This window comes from Taeniopygia guttata, chromosome 5 (genome assembly GCF_048771995.1).
Source record: "Taeniopygia guttata chromosome 5, bTaeGut7.mat, whole genome shotgun sequence".
Classification (NCBI taxonomy): domain Eukaryota; kingdom Metazoa; phylum Chordata; class Aves; order Passeriformes; family Estrildidae; genus Taeniopygia; species Taeniopygia guttata.
In genome coordinates this window covers 13,805,505-13,819,472 of record NC_133030.1, presented here as the reverse complement: position 1 = coordinate 13,819,472, position 13,968 = coordinate 13,805,505, and the positions used below count along the sequence as shown (strand labels likewise).

At 42.0% G+C, this 13,968-nt stretch overlaps 1 protein-coding gene across 1 annotated transcript; it reads right to left on the bottom strand.

Moving 5' to 3' along the window:
* Window positions 1-542: 542 nt before the first annotated feature.
* On the bottom strand, window positions 543-11,607 carry TMEM41B (transmembrane protein 41B). The gene is made up of 7 exons (XM_030273804.4): window positions 11,375-11,607; window positions 9,506-9,623; window positions 8,354-8,482; window positions 6,680-6,773; window positions 5,746-5,850; window positions 3,824-3,962; window positions 543-3,362 (listed from the first exon to the last, which is right to left on the bottom strand). The coding sequence occupies exons 1-7, from the start codon at window positions 11,460-11,462 to the stop codon at window positions 3,193-3,195; spliced, it is 843 nt and encodes a 280-aa protein (XP_030129664.3). The 5' UTR covers window positions 11,463-11,607; the 3' UTR covers window positions 543-3,192.
* Window positions 11,608-13,968: the final 2,361 nt, after the last annotated feature.

Genomic DNA, 13,968 nt, shown 5'->3' with positions numbered 1-13,968 from the left:
TAAAAACAAAAGATGTTTTGACTTTGCGTAACAGCATCGTTCGCTAACAAAAGGTTCTTAATTTTGACTTTTATTTCTTCTGTCTTATTCTTTCAGCAAGTTTTCTATACAAAGAAGAAAAAGCATTTCATAAACTGGCCTTGACAGAATATTAAGGGAAGGTGAATGAAGCTGCAATAGCTTTGGCACAGGGGTTTTCCACAAGAGATTAATTTTAAAAAGGCACTTTGTGCAAAAAGATACATTCAAAGAGACAGAAGTTGGACTCAGTTGCCTTCCAATACAAACCAGAAAAACTTTTTTAAATTACTGCTGTATGTGAGGAATTAATTTCAGAGATAAAAGGAAGTCAAATTTACCTACTTATTTTGAAATAAATGTAGAAACAGAATTAATCTCATCTACAGATGTAATCAGCTCAGTTTAATTTTTAATCAGTCATTAAAAATACCATTTAAGAACTCAGCCCTTTTAAACAGGTTAATAAAAAACTCAGCTTAGTAGAAGCTCAGAATGCTTCATTATACTCAAAAAATACAGCATTTCAGATTTTATATAACAGCTTTATTATCAAATGGCAAGAGACACTTAGTAATGAAGTCATGCAGGTATCACAAAAAACTTCCAAAAGATAAACAGGTCACCTAACAGCTCAAAAATCCATTGCAATTAAAAAACAAAGCTACATCTTTCTGATGTCCTGGTTTGTTTCATGGTAGCCACTGTTTTTCTGTCAAAATGTTATGGCTATCTCTTGCATCACTTGCTGGATTCCCTAAAGGAAAGCGTAGCCTAGTACAGTACCCCACAGCACAGTGCTTTTTTTGCTTTCCACAAGGCCTGCCTCACTCTGCACAACGCTCAGAAGTCCTCATGGAATAGGGAAGCACCTCAGGCTGCTGGCAGCTGGAGATAAACACAGAAGGGATGGGTTAAAAAAATGCTAAAGTTTTGAAAAAGTAAAGAACCCTATTTTGAACCTTTTTAAGGTCTTAAGGCTTTTAGTTATTGTGATGGGAGACCAGTCTTGTGGCTGAAACACATCAGGTCTTCAGTAACAGAGCCTGATCCCATCTCCATAGTGAAACAGAGCCCAGACGTGACAGCAATTGCGAGTCATGTTAGATTGAAAGAGTTCAGCTCCTCCTTTAGCGACAAGGCTCCACCAAAACACTGGCATGGGAGGGATGTTACAGCAGCTTCTGTTACTGACCAGGAATTGAGACAGATTTTGAGAAAAGCCACTGTCAAATAAGTGGTAGGTAATTTATTCTGAGAGTTCGTCTGCATGAGGAGTTAACTCTGCAGAAAAGTAGGCTGTAAATCCACAGCAGCTTCACACTCAGTAGTCCTGGGGACACTTGCTCACATGGCTCAATTCACATCCAGGTTTACTGTGGAATAAATCCCCTGGGTAGAGGAGCTTTGGAGTTTAGAATGGCAGCAATAAAAGTAATCATTGTTCAGTTTTAAATGCCAAAGTACACTTTTAGAGTAAATTCTAAGTAACAAAAGAATTGCTGGAGCTGAGTGATCTTACAATAAACTTGCAAACAGAACTGATATAAATTCCTTTATACACTTATGTAAAAAATAGCATTTACTGTGCAGCCTGGATTTAAATAAAAGACAAATGGTGTACCAATAATATTTACTATATATTTACAAGTAATACTGTGATGAAATGAAGCAGTCAATTAACATTAAGTTACAAAAATGAATAAACCCTTTAAAGGTACCAGTCAGTACCTTTTACACTATCACATTCATGAACTGTTCTCTTACATCTCGAAGATCTATGATATGATCACAAGCTGACACGAGGACACAGACCAATAAACCCTGGAACTGGAGCACATGCTGATGTGTTGAGTCCCTCTCCAGCAAGACACTGCTGGGGCATCAGCTCCAACCACGTGAGCAGCACTGGCTTCAGTCAGATAAAACACCAACGTGCTCCCCAGCTCCTCCCTGCCCAGGGCCTGGTTTGATGGGGTTCCACTGACAACACAACAAACTACCACAGCTGGAAGCACAGGGGAAGGTATCTTGTACCTTACTGAGAGAATATAGACTGCTACTGAAGGTGAGTCATGGCTGGCTGCCCACTGCCAGTCACTGCCTTGGCAGACAATGGAACCCCCATTTTTATACACACCAACACAAGAGCCTGCTGTTCCATGGTGCTCTGAACATTATTTGGGATCAGCTGTTTGATTGGAACTGCACCAGTTTGTGTACCTGACATTTCTTTAAGCTAATCAAGCTGCAATGAGAGATTTTATGCTCTTTACATATTGCTCGAGAAATGGTACCATTACACTGCTTAAGCATTTTTAAACCACTTGAAAACTGCAAGTTTTATATAATCACACCATCACTTTCTTAAGTTGGCAGGATAAATCTATGCAAATGAAATATTGGCAAAATAATCAACATTAAAAAATGAAAATTAGAACTTAAAAATCATCAGCTAGCCAAGATAAGAATTCTAAGCTGCTCCCTCCCTTCCTATATCTGCTCCCAGAATAAAGCTTTACAGGGACCAAGAGGGAATGAAGTGACACTTTGCCTTTGTTAATCCAGAAAGTAAAGCAGATGTAGGTTCAAGTATTTAATCCCATACAGCACTAATAAATAGAAGTAAACAACCAGGATGAGAATAACATTGTAGTTAAAGTACTGCAAAGAACCTTTGTTTCTGAGTGAGCACCGTTACATTATTTTGAAACTCCCCAAGGCAAAAAAGGGAAATATTGTTAGTGAGAAATGCACTCAGACCAGACCACATGCAAGCCTACAGAGAATGTTACAAAGTTGGACTGAATAGTTCAGGGGGTTTTCCTGCAAGTGTCAGAGAGCATCACCTGTAGTTTATGTCTACACCACAAATTTTGCTCTGCATGTAACTAGAGTAAAATGTTACATCTATGTTCTCACTTCCCTCATCCTGAGGGCCACACATACACCATCCCAAAGTAAAACACTGGTGTTTGGTTACAAAACTATATGCAGTACATTTCTGAACACATTTCCTTCAGTTTAATAAGGCCATGTGTTCATTTAAAGACATTCTTATCAATCACAAGCCTCCCCTATAATTGCTTAAGATCCAATAGAAAAGCAAATATACAAATATCAGAAGTGCTGATCCTGAGATGAAGTATGGGAAATTCTGGTCCAGTTTGATCCTTATTCAAACTTCTGTTTCAGCTTCTTCTGGAAGAGAGCTGGTAGGATGGAGAGGATGGCTAGAATCATGAGAACAAAAACAGAGTTCCAGGAAACAGCTTCCCCTGCTGTTGTAAGCTGGTACAGCGTTGTTCCTGCCTTAATGGCTACAAAAGACGGTGGTGCTACACCTGGAGCAAGGAAAGGATGAAAAAACAGCTGGTTAGGGTAAAAAAACCCTTAAAAATTAGTAAACCAAATTTGAAAACCAGATTATTAATATTTTGTTGTCTTGTACTTTTTTTTTTTTTTAAGAGGGCTGTAAATACAGAATTCAAAGATAAAAAACCTTTATCCATAAAACATAAAGGTTTCAAGCCTTTATTAGTATTTTTAATGCAAATTCAAATACAGGAGACTAAACAAATAATCTCTGCTCTTTAGACTCTTCAGATTTCAAGTTCTCTTTACAAACTGATTTTCCATTAAAAAAATTAATTAACTTTTTCATAAAGTTCATAAAGGAAAAATACCACATTGTTCTCTAATCAGATTTAAAAGCATGTGCAAAAATATGCCAATTATAAAAGCTATAGTGTATACCTCTTCTTCTGGCCACCCCAAACTGTGGCTCACTAGCCACAATTCTTACCTAGGAAAGTGCCAATGAAAAACACTTTCAATGGCACATTGATTACAGGAGATGTGATATTGATAAACCAGTTGGGAAGGAAAGGTGTTATTCTCAAAAATATTATGTAGTTAATGAGATGTTCTCTATGTCGTTCAACCTGCCAAAACAAAACCAAACAAACAAAATTTTGGTTAAAAAAATCCCTGCCTTGAAAATACACAGCCATAGAGGTTTAAAGAGTTTTTTCCCCCTGTATTTTGTAGACATTTGCACACTGCAAACATAAAAACCAGTTAAAAATGGGTGATATGGGGAAGAGTGCCCAGTGAATCACCTGTTAAATACACTGAGATCAGCCTGGAAATAGCTGTGTGTGGCAGAGCAGTGGTGATGTGTCTGACTGACTCAGCCAACTCAAGCAGCAAAGGAGTCATAGGCAGAGCAACATCCCAGCCACCACAGCCAGCCTGTCACCCCATTCCTAAGCTTTTGCAGGAACTAGCAATGCAGTTTGCCCCTCAAGCCATTCTCTTCTAAGTTGTGATCAAGCCTGAAACACAGCCACATTCCTCACCTGGAAACTCAGCCAGGTCACGGCTCTGAACTTCATGAGGTGGCTGCTCCCAGCACAGCTCCAAAGCCTGTCTCCCCAGAGGTTCCAGTGCCCAGTATGAACATTTACCCAGGAGCAACAACAGCTCCAACTTCATTTACAGTTTTAATTATGTGCTCAGGTCTAGCCCAGCTCCTTACAGCAATGCTACAACAAAGCCCCTTCTCCCTCCAGCCTGTCTAGCACATCAGCCCTTTCAGACAGCAAGTGCAACCTTGAACCAAGCTGCAAGGATAACCAAGCATCCACAATTCTGGCCTATCCTGGCAGACCTGCAGTAAGCTTAAGCCTCAGTCAAAAAACACACCTGGTCTGATTGCAATTTCACCCGAAATCTCAAATGGCAGCTCACCCCAGTCACAACCCTGTTTTTCAGCTTTAGCCAAATTTACATTTTACTGTAACATCAAAATCAGGAGCACCATGGTTTTTTTAAACCTTAACAATTGACAATATTTAAATATTGATTAATGCTGCATATAAAATGCCTTAACCTCAACATGCAAGCATGATAAGCATGATACAGTTCAATTAACCGGGAAACAGTGAGATATGAGCTGCACATGCAATTTTAAATCACATATTCAGTTCTACCAACAGCAATAGTAACCATTTGCTACTCAGAATAGCCACAAGATAATACTGCAACATTAAGATTTACTTGGGTCAAGAGTCAAAATGGTACTGTAAAATCTAACAAGGTCAATTGTGCCTGACACAGCTCCGTATCTTACTTAATAAGGAACAAGTTTAAAGCATTTTTTTGTGACTCCAAAACACCTTGAACAGAGTTCACGTGTCTCACACTGGCAAAAAATAAAAATTTGTTTGAATGTTTCAGAGTATCAATTAAAGACACATAAGGTCAAGTACAACCCAGACTGCACTTCTGTACTGCAAAACCTTTAGGTTCACCTCACAATCAAGACTTGCTGAAACTAATGTTACCAGATACTATAAGAAAAAGTTTCTAAATACTCCAACTACAACAACATGTTCATAATAAGGTTTTTCAATCAGACCTACAGCTACAGGTTCCTCCAACACAAAAATACAAACACAGCTTTCATTAGTGCTAATGCTTAGAGAGCAATTACTTGAAATTACCTGAAACTGGAGAGGTTTCCTATTGACACTAAATAAACCAGGGGGGTGATCAGTTGTAAAACTTCCTAGGTAAGGACAACTTTCTCATGGGAAATACCATAAAATCCCTTCCAGAATCCCTTCTGTGTAACTGGATACATGAGCACAAGACCTCCTAGTTTTCCATGCTATTCCATGACACATTTTGTACAAGAAGTTCCAGCATCTCTCCAAACCTTACCTGTTCTGACCATTTTACTGCTTTTTCTGTTAAATATCTGTACACAACGGGACGTCCCACTAGGTATGACAGCATATAGCAGAATGAAGCTCCAAGTCCTGAGCACTAAAAAAAAAAAAAAAGAAACCACAAAAAAAAACAGACAACAAATGAGCAGAAACTCCACTTAATGTCAGCCTTGTGTCTGTATTAACTACACTGCCTGGCTAGAGCAGGTTTCCATGCACCCTTCCATTAGGGCTCTCCTCCAGCAGTATGGACACACTCCCTAAGAATGTTGTAGACACAAGACAGTTTATTCCCAAGGCATTTTGTTCAATCTCAACACTCAAAGTAGACAACATTGAATGCTTCTGCAGTTCTAAAACTTTGAACAGTGAAAGCTTTGCAAATAAGAGGCACAATGCCATTTAAGAAATTCAAACATGAAAACTGAACAGGGTCCTCCCTGCATTCTCAATACTAAGGCTCATCATGATTGCATCTTTTGCCCATGACATACTTCAAAGTTTGTTGATAACATACATTTCAAATCTTAAACTAAGCTTCTTGCATATTTAAGCCAGTTAAAAAACAGATGAATTTTGCAGTGTGATAATAGAACCACAGTAATTGTATACTGAATTACAACTGGGTTCAGGCAGATGCTAAACAAATTTAGAGTGTGGGAAACCCTGATTCACACTCCAATGTCTTCATTATTAAGAAAACCTGAAGAAACAGCTCAGTGTTTTGGATCATCACCCAATGCTACAGTGAATTTTGTGGGCAATGCCATTCTTGCAGCAGATCTGAGTAAGAACTCAATAGTTCATCAGAAACTGAAGTGCGTGCCAATTTCAGACTGATCATTTACAACAGGAAGCTGCTCAGATGCTTGGTTATATTCCAAATGGATAGAAATATATTCCCACAAACTACTTTCCATACTTACCAAACAAACAAGAAATAAGGCCAGTGGAAAGGGATAAAGAAACCCTGACAGGATACTGAGGAATATAGACCCAGGAATAGCAAATGTTTGCAAGCTGGATGCATCTTTGTTAAGGAAAAACACATTTCTAAAAAGCTACATGGTTCTTAATTTTATAAGCAGTCAGGATACATTTTACAATTAGAAAAAGCATAAATAGGCAGGGCCTCTCAAGAGCCTTACTTCAAAAAACCTTTTGTGGAGTAGCACACGAAGCTGAAGCCCAGAGCAACAAGATGCAGATCCATCACAACACATACAAACAGTAAGTCACAAAGTAATAAAAGCTGACCACATTTTTCTCTTTATCTGTGCTACAGCTGCCAGAGGATTTACTGTGACTTCCAGGAAACACCTGATTTTACCCTGTTGACTAGAGATGTGCAGCTTCAGACATTCTCTCTGGAGAGTTCACAGGCCTGTCCAAGCCCATAAGCACAAGTTTCATGGAAGACTGAATGTATGAAGGCAGCTATTACTTCCTTACAAATAGGCTCAGTGTAAGCACTTACTACAGGAGCTGATGACTACTTTCAGTCAGAAATTTTTGAAAGGCAAAAATTAGGTTTCTGCAGCATAAGCAAGCAGGTTGTTGGACTTACGGCTTGCTAGGCATACTTGAGACTATGATGCATTGCTCACTTTGGATAGAAAAGTTATAAAGCAAAAAAACCCTGTACCCTATTTTACTCAAGTTGAACTGACAGAAATATTAAAAAGTCCAATAGTTTTCCTGAGTGCAGGACAGCTTTTGCTAAGCCATACCAAGGTTCAGTGGTAACTGTACCATGCCTGGAAACTGATCACAGTCTGCTGCTGAGACAGTAAAGGTCATCACATCTAGAACTGCTAGAGCAACTCAAAAGAGCCAATTTATTCTACTCCTTGTTAATATATAAACTAATGTTTTAATTTTCTTCCTAGATCAATAATTTGGGAAATATTAAATATTTCTTGTGGAATACTTTGAAAGAATGAGCTGAAGGATATTACTAATGGCATGGTCAGTGCTGACTCTCCTGAGTTACAAAAGCCTCCAGCATTAAAACTGTGACACAAACCTCTTCTACAGCTTTAAAGTTATTAACCTTTAGATAAGTGTTCCAGTTAAGAGTGTGTTTAATGATTAATTAATATATTCAGCACTCAGAAAAAAGAAGTCACCACAGAACATAGGTAGCCTTTGTGTCTCTCTGGACAGAAAGCACTTAAGAAATTTGTCTCTCTAAAAGAAAACATAGATTTGCTTTCGTGAATTTGGGCAGTACAGAGACGAAAGATGGCTCAAAATACTTTCCTTCAGAAATACTGCTAAATATTCTATAAATTACCTTTACGTGGAACTTTGAATGCCTTAAGGAAGAACAAAGCAGTAGTCAGTTTTCTTTTAGAGCAAACCAAACAGTAATTTCTACCTCAAAATTCACTTTATTTTAAAAGTTACTAAAGTAAGACCAAGCCTAAAATACAGATAAAAGTTTTGAAATTCCTAAGAGTTTCAAATATTTGTCTCTTTGTAGACACTCCTAGGGATGTTAAACTGCACCCATGACCAAGAATTTATCAAATTGTATTTTTCATTTTCAGAGAAGCATGACTACATTAAAACTGCCCTTTATATCAGAAAAAGGATACAAAACGTATGTGGCAAAATATGCCACTAACACTTGAACGTAAAATGTGTCCTTGTATTTGGACAAGACTTTCCCCAAGGCCTTTGCATCATCCATATCTCTAGGAACCTTTATACATTCTCTTTCTTCTCTGAAGAGGAAAAAAAAAAAAAAGCAGGAATGATGGAAATATAATCAAACAGTGTAGTACAATTACTTACTGAATACAGAGATAATTAGATACACTACAACACTAAATTACAGCTTCAGCAAACAAACCATGATTATTGTTGTAATAATGTTCTCAGATGAACACCTAATATTTACAGTGTGGTTTATATTAGAAAATCCCCGATTTTAGATATTTGCAAGCTGTGTTTTTTATTCAGTACAACAATGTGCTTCTTTTCTAGGCTTTTTTTTTTTTTTTCTTACCAAGTACCAATGAAAAAAAAAAAAAAATTGCACAAACCAAACCTTGGCAAGTGAAAGCAGCCAACATTTCAGCCAAAACCAACTGCAGCTGCCTCAGTGCTGGGGTCAGAACAGTTGAAGTGCAGCAGGAGTGGCAGAATTTCACCTCACAAACAAATAAAGTTCTAAGGGCAAAAATCTCATGTCACACCTTAATCTGGTGCAACCCTGGGCAGCACACTTAAGAGTATTTGTTCCCTCTGTATCAGGCTTAGGGATGGGCCACTGCAAACTGACCTTGTTGAGCAAGTTAATCAGACAGAAATTTAACTACTAAAAGTGAAAAACAGGGCTGCCAGACAAGCAGGCTTCCTCCTGTCAGCCTGCCTGCCATCCCAACACAAGTACACAGTGCAACAAGAAGGAGAAAGAGTGAAGGCAAAGTTCAGCTAGGAAGGAAGAAGGATTTCCTCTTTTGGGGACAGCCTCCAGATTCACCAAGGCACAAGGAAGTTTCAAGTGGACTCAGCCTGAACAAAACACACTCTGGCTCTCAGCTGAAGGTGGCTAAGAAGAGTCAGTTACCACTGACAATGTGCCAGGGGGTAACACCTCACAACACGGGATCTGCACTCTGCAACAGAAACCTCAGATCAAGAACAATTCTCTGAGTTTGTGTCATATCCCCATGCAGGCTCATCTACAGTCCGATACTGAAAAGCAAATAAATTGATAAATTAAACTTTTATAACATACTTACTCACTAAGTTGTGGGAAATTTTTATATACCAGGAACATAAGGAAAGCAGCTGATAAGAAGATGGACACTAAAATAAGAAGTGATGTCCGAGCTGATCCACCTTCTGCAAGAGCTTTCCCTGAAATTAAACATGAAACAAAGTTAGAAAAAACCCCAGCCCTAGCAAAACAAAACAAAAAAATCCAATCCCTCATGATTTACGGCAGATTTCAAACTTATCCTTTAAGGGAATATTAAAGTAAACTCTCTGTGGACATCTTCCAACCAATGCTTTCAACAACACACATTGCTCACATTCCCTGAAAGCTTTCAAACAACTTTGAAGTTTTCATGCTGGCAAACATCCCACAGAAGTCACCCTCTGTGATCCATAATAATTTAAGCCTCAATTAATAAATACATTTGTAAAAAGAAAAAACAGAGCTGAACAACGTAAGCCATACATATGTTTTCCTTTTTGCCAGAAATCTTCTGCCAGTCTAATTAACTAGAGATTCATCTTGAAGTTAAATTTCCAGGATGTACAATGTAACTTAAAAACCTGCTCATTAACAGATTTTGGGGGTTTTTTTCCCCTCTAATGAAAGACTATCAGATACAGCCAGCTAGGTGAGACACTCATTAGGAGGAAATCTACATAAACACACATGCTAGCCTATATAAAAGTGCTAGTCTTGGGAATTACACATATTTTACATCCATGTGGATATATATACGTAAGTGTTTATTAGCCTTTAAGTCCTTGTGTAGTGGAAGCAATTGGAGTACAGTAAGTGACATAATGATGTTTTAGGCCTCTTCTGTATTTTATATTTTTATCAAAATGACCACATAAGTGCAATACATTCATAAACACAAATGCAACTACACATATAAAGAATTTAGAACTGAAATGAACACCATGCTAAGTACTCTATGCATCCACACAGACATGTGTATGTGTGCATGTACCAAACCAACTCTCTCCTCAGGCACTTTGAGGCTCACCCAGCTTCCCACCCAGGGTCACCTGGAGCACACACAAAGAGCCGAGGCTGTGTTTTCCCTCGCAGACGCCGCTGGCACAACTACAATGCCAACACACAACACTCAAGTGGGTCACGCCGACACCTCGCTGTTGCGAAATGCAGCGACTGGATGACGAAACCCACGGAGCCAGCTGGGCGAGATGGCAATTTTATCTTCTGTAAGGCTTTTTAGGTTTAAGGTCAGCGCGACCCCACAGCTGTACGCTGGGTCAGCCGAGGCCAAGGGCAACATCCACAAAGCAATTACAAGCAGAGAATCCCAGGAGGGTCAGGCTGGAAGGGTCACCCGGCCCAAGCTCCAGCTCGGGCAGGCTCACCCCAGGAACAGGATCCGCACGGCTCCCGAGTATCGCCGCTCACGGAGGGACACTCCAACCCTCTCCGGGCAGCCTGTTCCACGGCACTGCCACCGCGGCTGTTCTGACAACACCTCCTCCAAGGAGCAAAATAAATTACAGATAAATAAACAAATAACCAACTTATAGGGCAAAAAAGGAAAACTCAGCCGACTGCGCTTTCTGCCACTTCCACTTCATGTACTTCAGGCGTGCCGGTAGTGGAATGACACCAACACACACAGAGACACGGAGCACGCGTCTTCCCTCCCGGGGAAAGGGAAAAGGGAAAGGGGTCAGTGCCCCATTTCGGGCGCCGAGGGGCGGGAGCCGCCTCACCCCACACGCACCGGGAGGGGCCCGGCCCGGCCGCCCCGGTGCCGCGCGGGACGGGGCCGGTGCCCGAGAGGCACCGAGAGTCGCACCGGGCACCGACACCCGCATCGGGCACCGTCCGATACCAGGGCGAGGTCACCCCCGCTCCCGCCGCCCCGAGCCCCCGGCACCTTCCAGAAGCTGCCGCTGGTGCCTGGCGCTCTCCGCCGCCGCCGCCGCCTGGCAAGGCCCGCGCTCCGCCGCCCTTCGCTGCGCCATGGCTCTGCGGCGCCCCGGGGACCGGCGAGTCAGGGCCGGGGCAGGCCTCGGCAGCACCGGAGCCGCGGGCAGCAGGAGGCGGGACCGGCAGCACCGGGAGCCGCGGGCAGGAGGAGGAGAAGGAGGAGGCGGGACCGGCCGCTCCTCCTCTCCTCACCCCACCGGGTCGCGGCCGCGCTCCCGCCCCCGCCGCTGCACGGCGCATGCGCTTTTCTCGGGACATTACGGCTTCGCTGTGGTGTACGGGAGCACGTGTTGTCCTTGAAATGCGGTGGCGGGTTAGTGGCAGTAAATACGGTAACGCCGGCTTTTGGGCGTACCCGTATGTGTATTTACGGTAACAGGGATGCGCTCACTTGTGGTAAATACGGTGCGGGGCGGCGGTGTCCCAGCCCGGCTCCTCGGCCCCGGCTACGAAGGAATGACATAAATCGCATAAATCACAGGCTCAAATAGGTTGGGAAAGGCCTCTGGTATCATCCGAGTCCAACCCATGACCGAACACCGCCGTGTCAACCAGAGCATGGCACTGCCACGTCCAGTGGTTCCGTGAACACCTGCAGGGACGGTGACTGCGCCAGGTCCGTGGGCAGTCGTTCCAGTGTATAATCACTTTTTCTGCGAAGAAATTCCTCCTGATGTCCAACCTGAACCTCCCCTGGCACACGAGGAGAAGTTCTACAGGCTGTGTTCTCTTGTCCTGGCTCTGGTTGCCCGGGAGAAGAACCCGACCCTCCCCGGGAACGCTCTCCGGGAATTGCGGAGCCACAAGGTCCCGCCTGAGCCTCCTTCTCTCCCGGCTCCCAGCTCCCTCAGCCGCTCCCCTCAGCACTCGCGCTCCAGACCCTTCCCCAGCTTCCTTTCCCTTCCCTGGACACACTCCAGCGCCGATCGTACCCCAGGGCAGCGGGATAAAGCCCGTGGGCGAGCTCGTTTTCCCTCGGTACTGCTTTCCATCAGCGAAGGGAGCGGGATCTCCCCTCGGGCAGAGGAGGCGGGAGCCCCTCCGCGCCTCTGGAGCAGTGCCGTCCTTCCAGGAAAAGGGGAACCTTGTTCCGTTTGTTCCTCTCGTTCGAAAATAACAACCTATTTGCCGGGAAAAAGAACAACTCCTCTATCAGCCCCGGGATTTTTCTCAGGTCCGATTTAATTTCAGCCTTGTTTGTCTGATTACTCCACCTTTACACCGTATCTAAACAGCTCTTAAATTGCTGATACAGGCCCCAGCAGATCAGTTGTTTCATAGCAGTGGTATTTACAAGTTGTGTTTCCCGAGATCACAGATCTTTCCAAAGCCATGAGGGAGATGCAGGTCAGCACACAGCAGAGCTCATAAAAGCGTGCCTTTATTGCTATGTGTACAAAACTCGCTGGTGTCACAGGAAGTTGATTCATTTAAGATCTAAATAGTCTAATACGCTATTACACAAGTACAGCCCCTGCCAAATCCAGTGGCAGGAAATAATCCAAGCTATAAATTGTGGTCAGATTCCACATAAAGTTTCAAATCATGAGCAGATTCTATGTGAACCTGTAATTTATTCAAAATTTATTTCTTTTAGAATCAAATTATTTAAAATAATTTCATTAAATAATGTAATTAGCTCTTTTAATATTTGCAATTGATAATTCAGGAATTTAGTGCCCTGAGAAGCCAGTTAGGTCTATGAACTTGCTGCTCTGGGCATTGATGCCAGATGAGGGAGTCCGGGAGTCCTTTGTTTTTTCAAACCCTTTCACTAGAAAATTGTACATACTAGCAAGATGGGGATTGCTGACACTGTAGAAAATGGCACATTTTCCCCTATTGTAAATGTACATCATGTTTGTCATCTCTTTTTGGTTATTACTTCTGAAACTCCAGATAAAATGATTCAAACACTGGTACTTCTTTCCTCTCTAACTTCTGACAAAGCATCAAATAGATACTAAACTGAAGAATGTTGGAAGCAAAATCAGAAAGCAGATTATTATGCAGAGGAATCATCCTGAAACAGAAGAGGAAAGATGCAGACTGAAAGATATAAATAAAATAAGTAGCACAATTTAAAAGTGTAGATGCTAAATGCTGCAAGGACCATGTCTCATTTTGGTGAGGGGGATTGCTCATTCAGTGGGGTATCAATCCCACTTTGGTGTGGTTGTTGTTCAGTAGCTACTCAGAGTCAAAGAGCTGGGCAGAGCCTGCTCCAGGCGATGTCTGATTTCTAATTAACCTGCTCTGTATTGTGTACCCATCTGTGTAACCCAAATGCAGGTGAACTGACACACAGGCCAAGCAACTTCTGATTCTTGCTGAATTCTATGAATTCCCCTGTCCAAGACACCACTGTGATACACCCAACAAGCAATTTCAACAATATAGATTTGCTCTGTGTTTCCCCTTCCATTTAGTAGAAAGCACATGGCCTGCAGATGATTCCCAGGATGCTGATTCTGCAGTAAGTTCACAGTGTTAGTATATGTCTCATTAAAAATAGAGAAGATAACTCTAATCACCTGACTT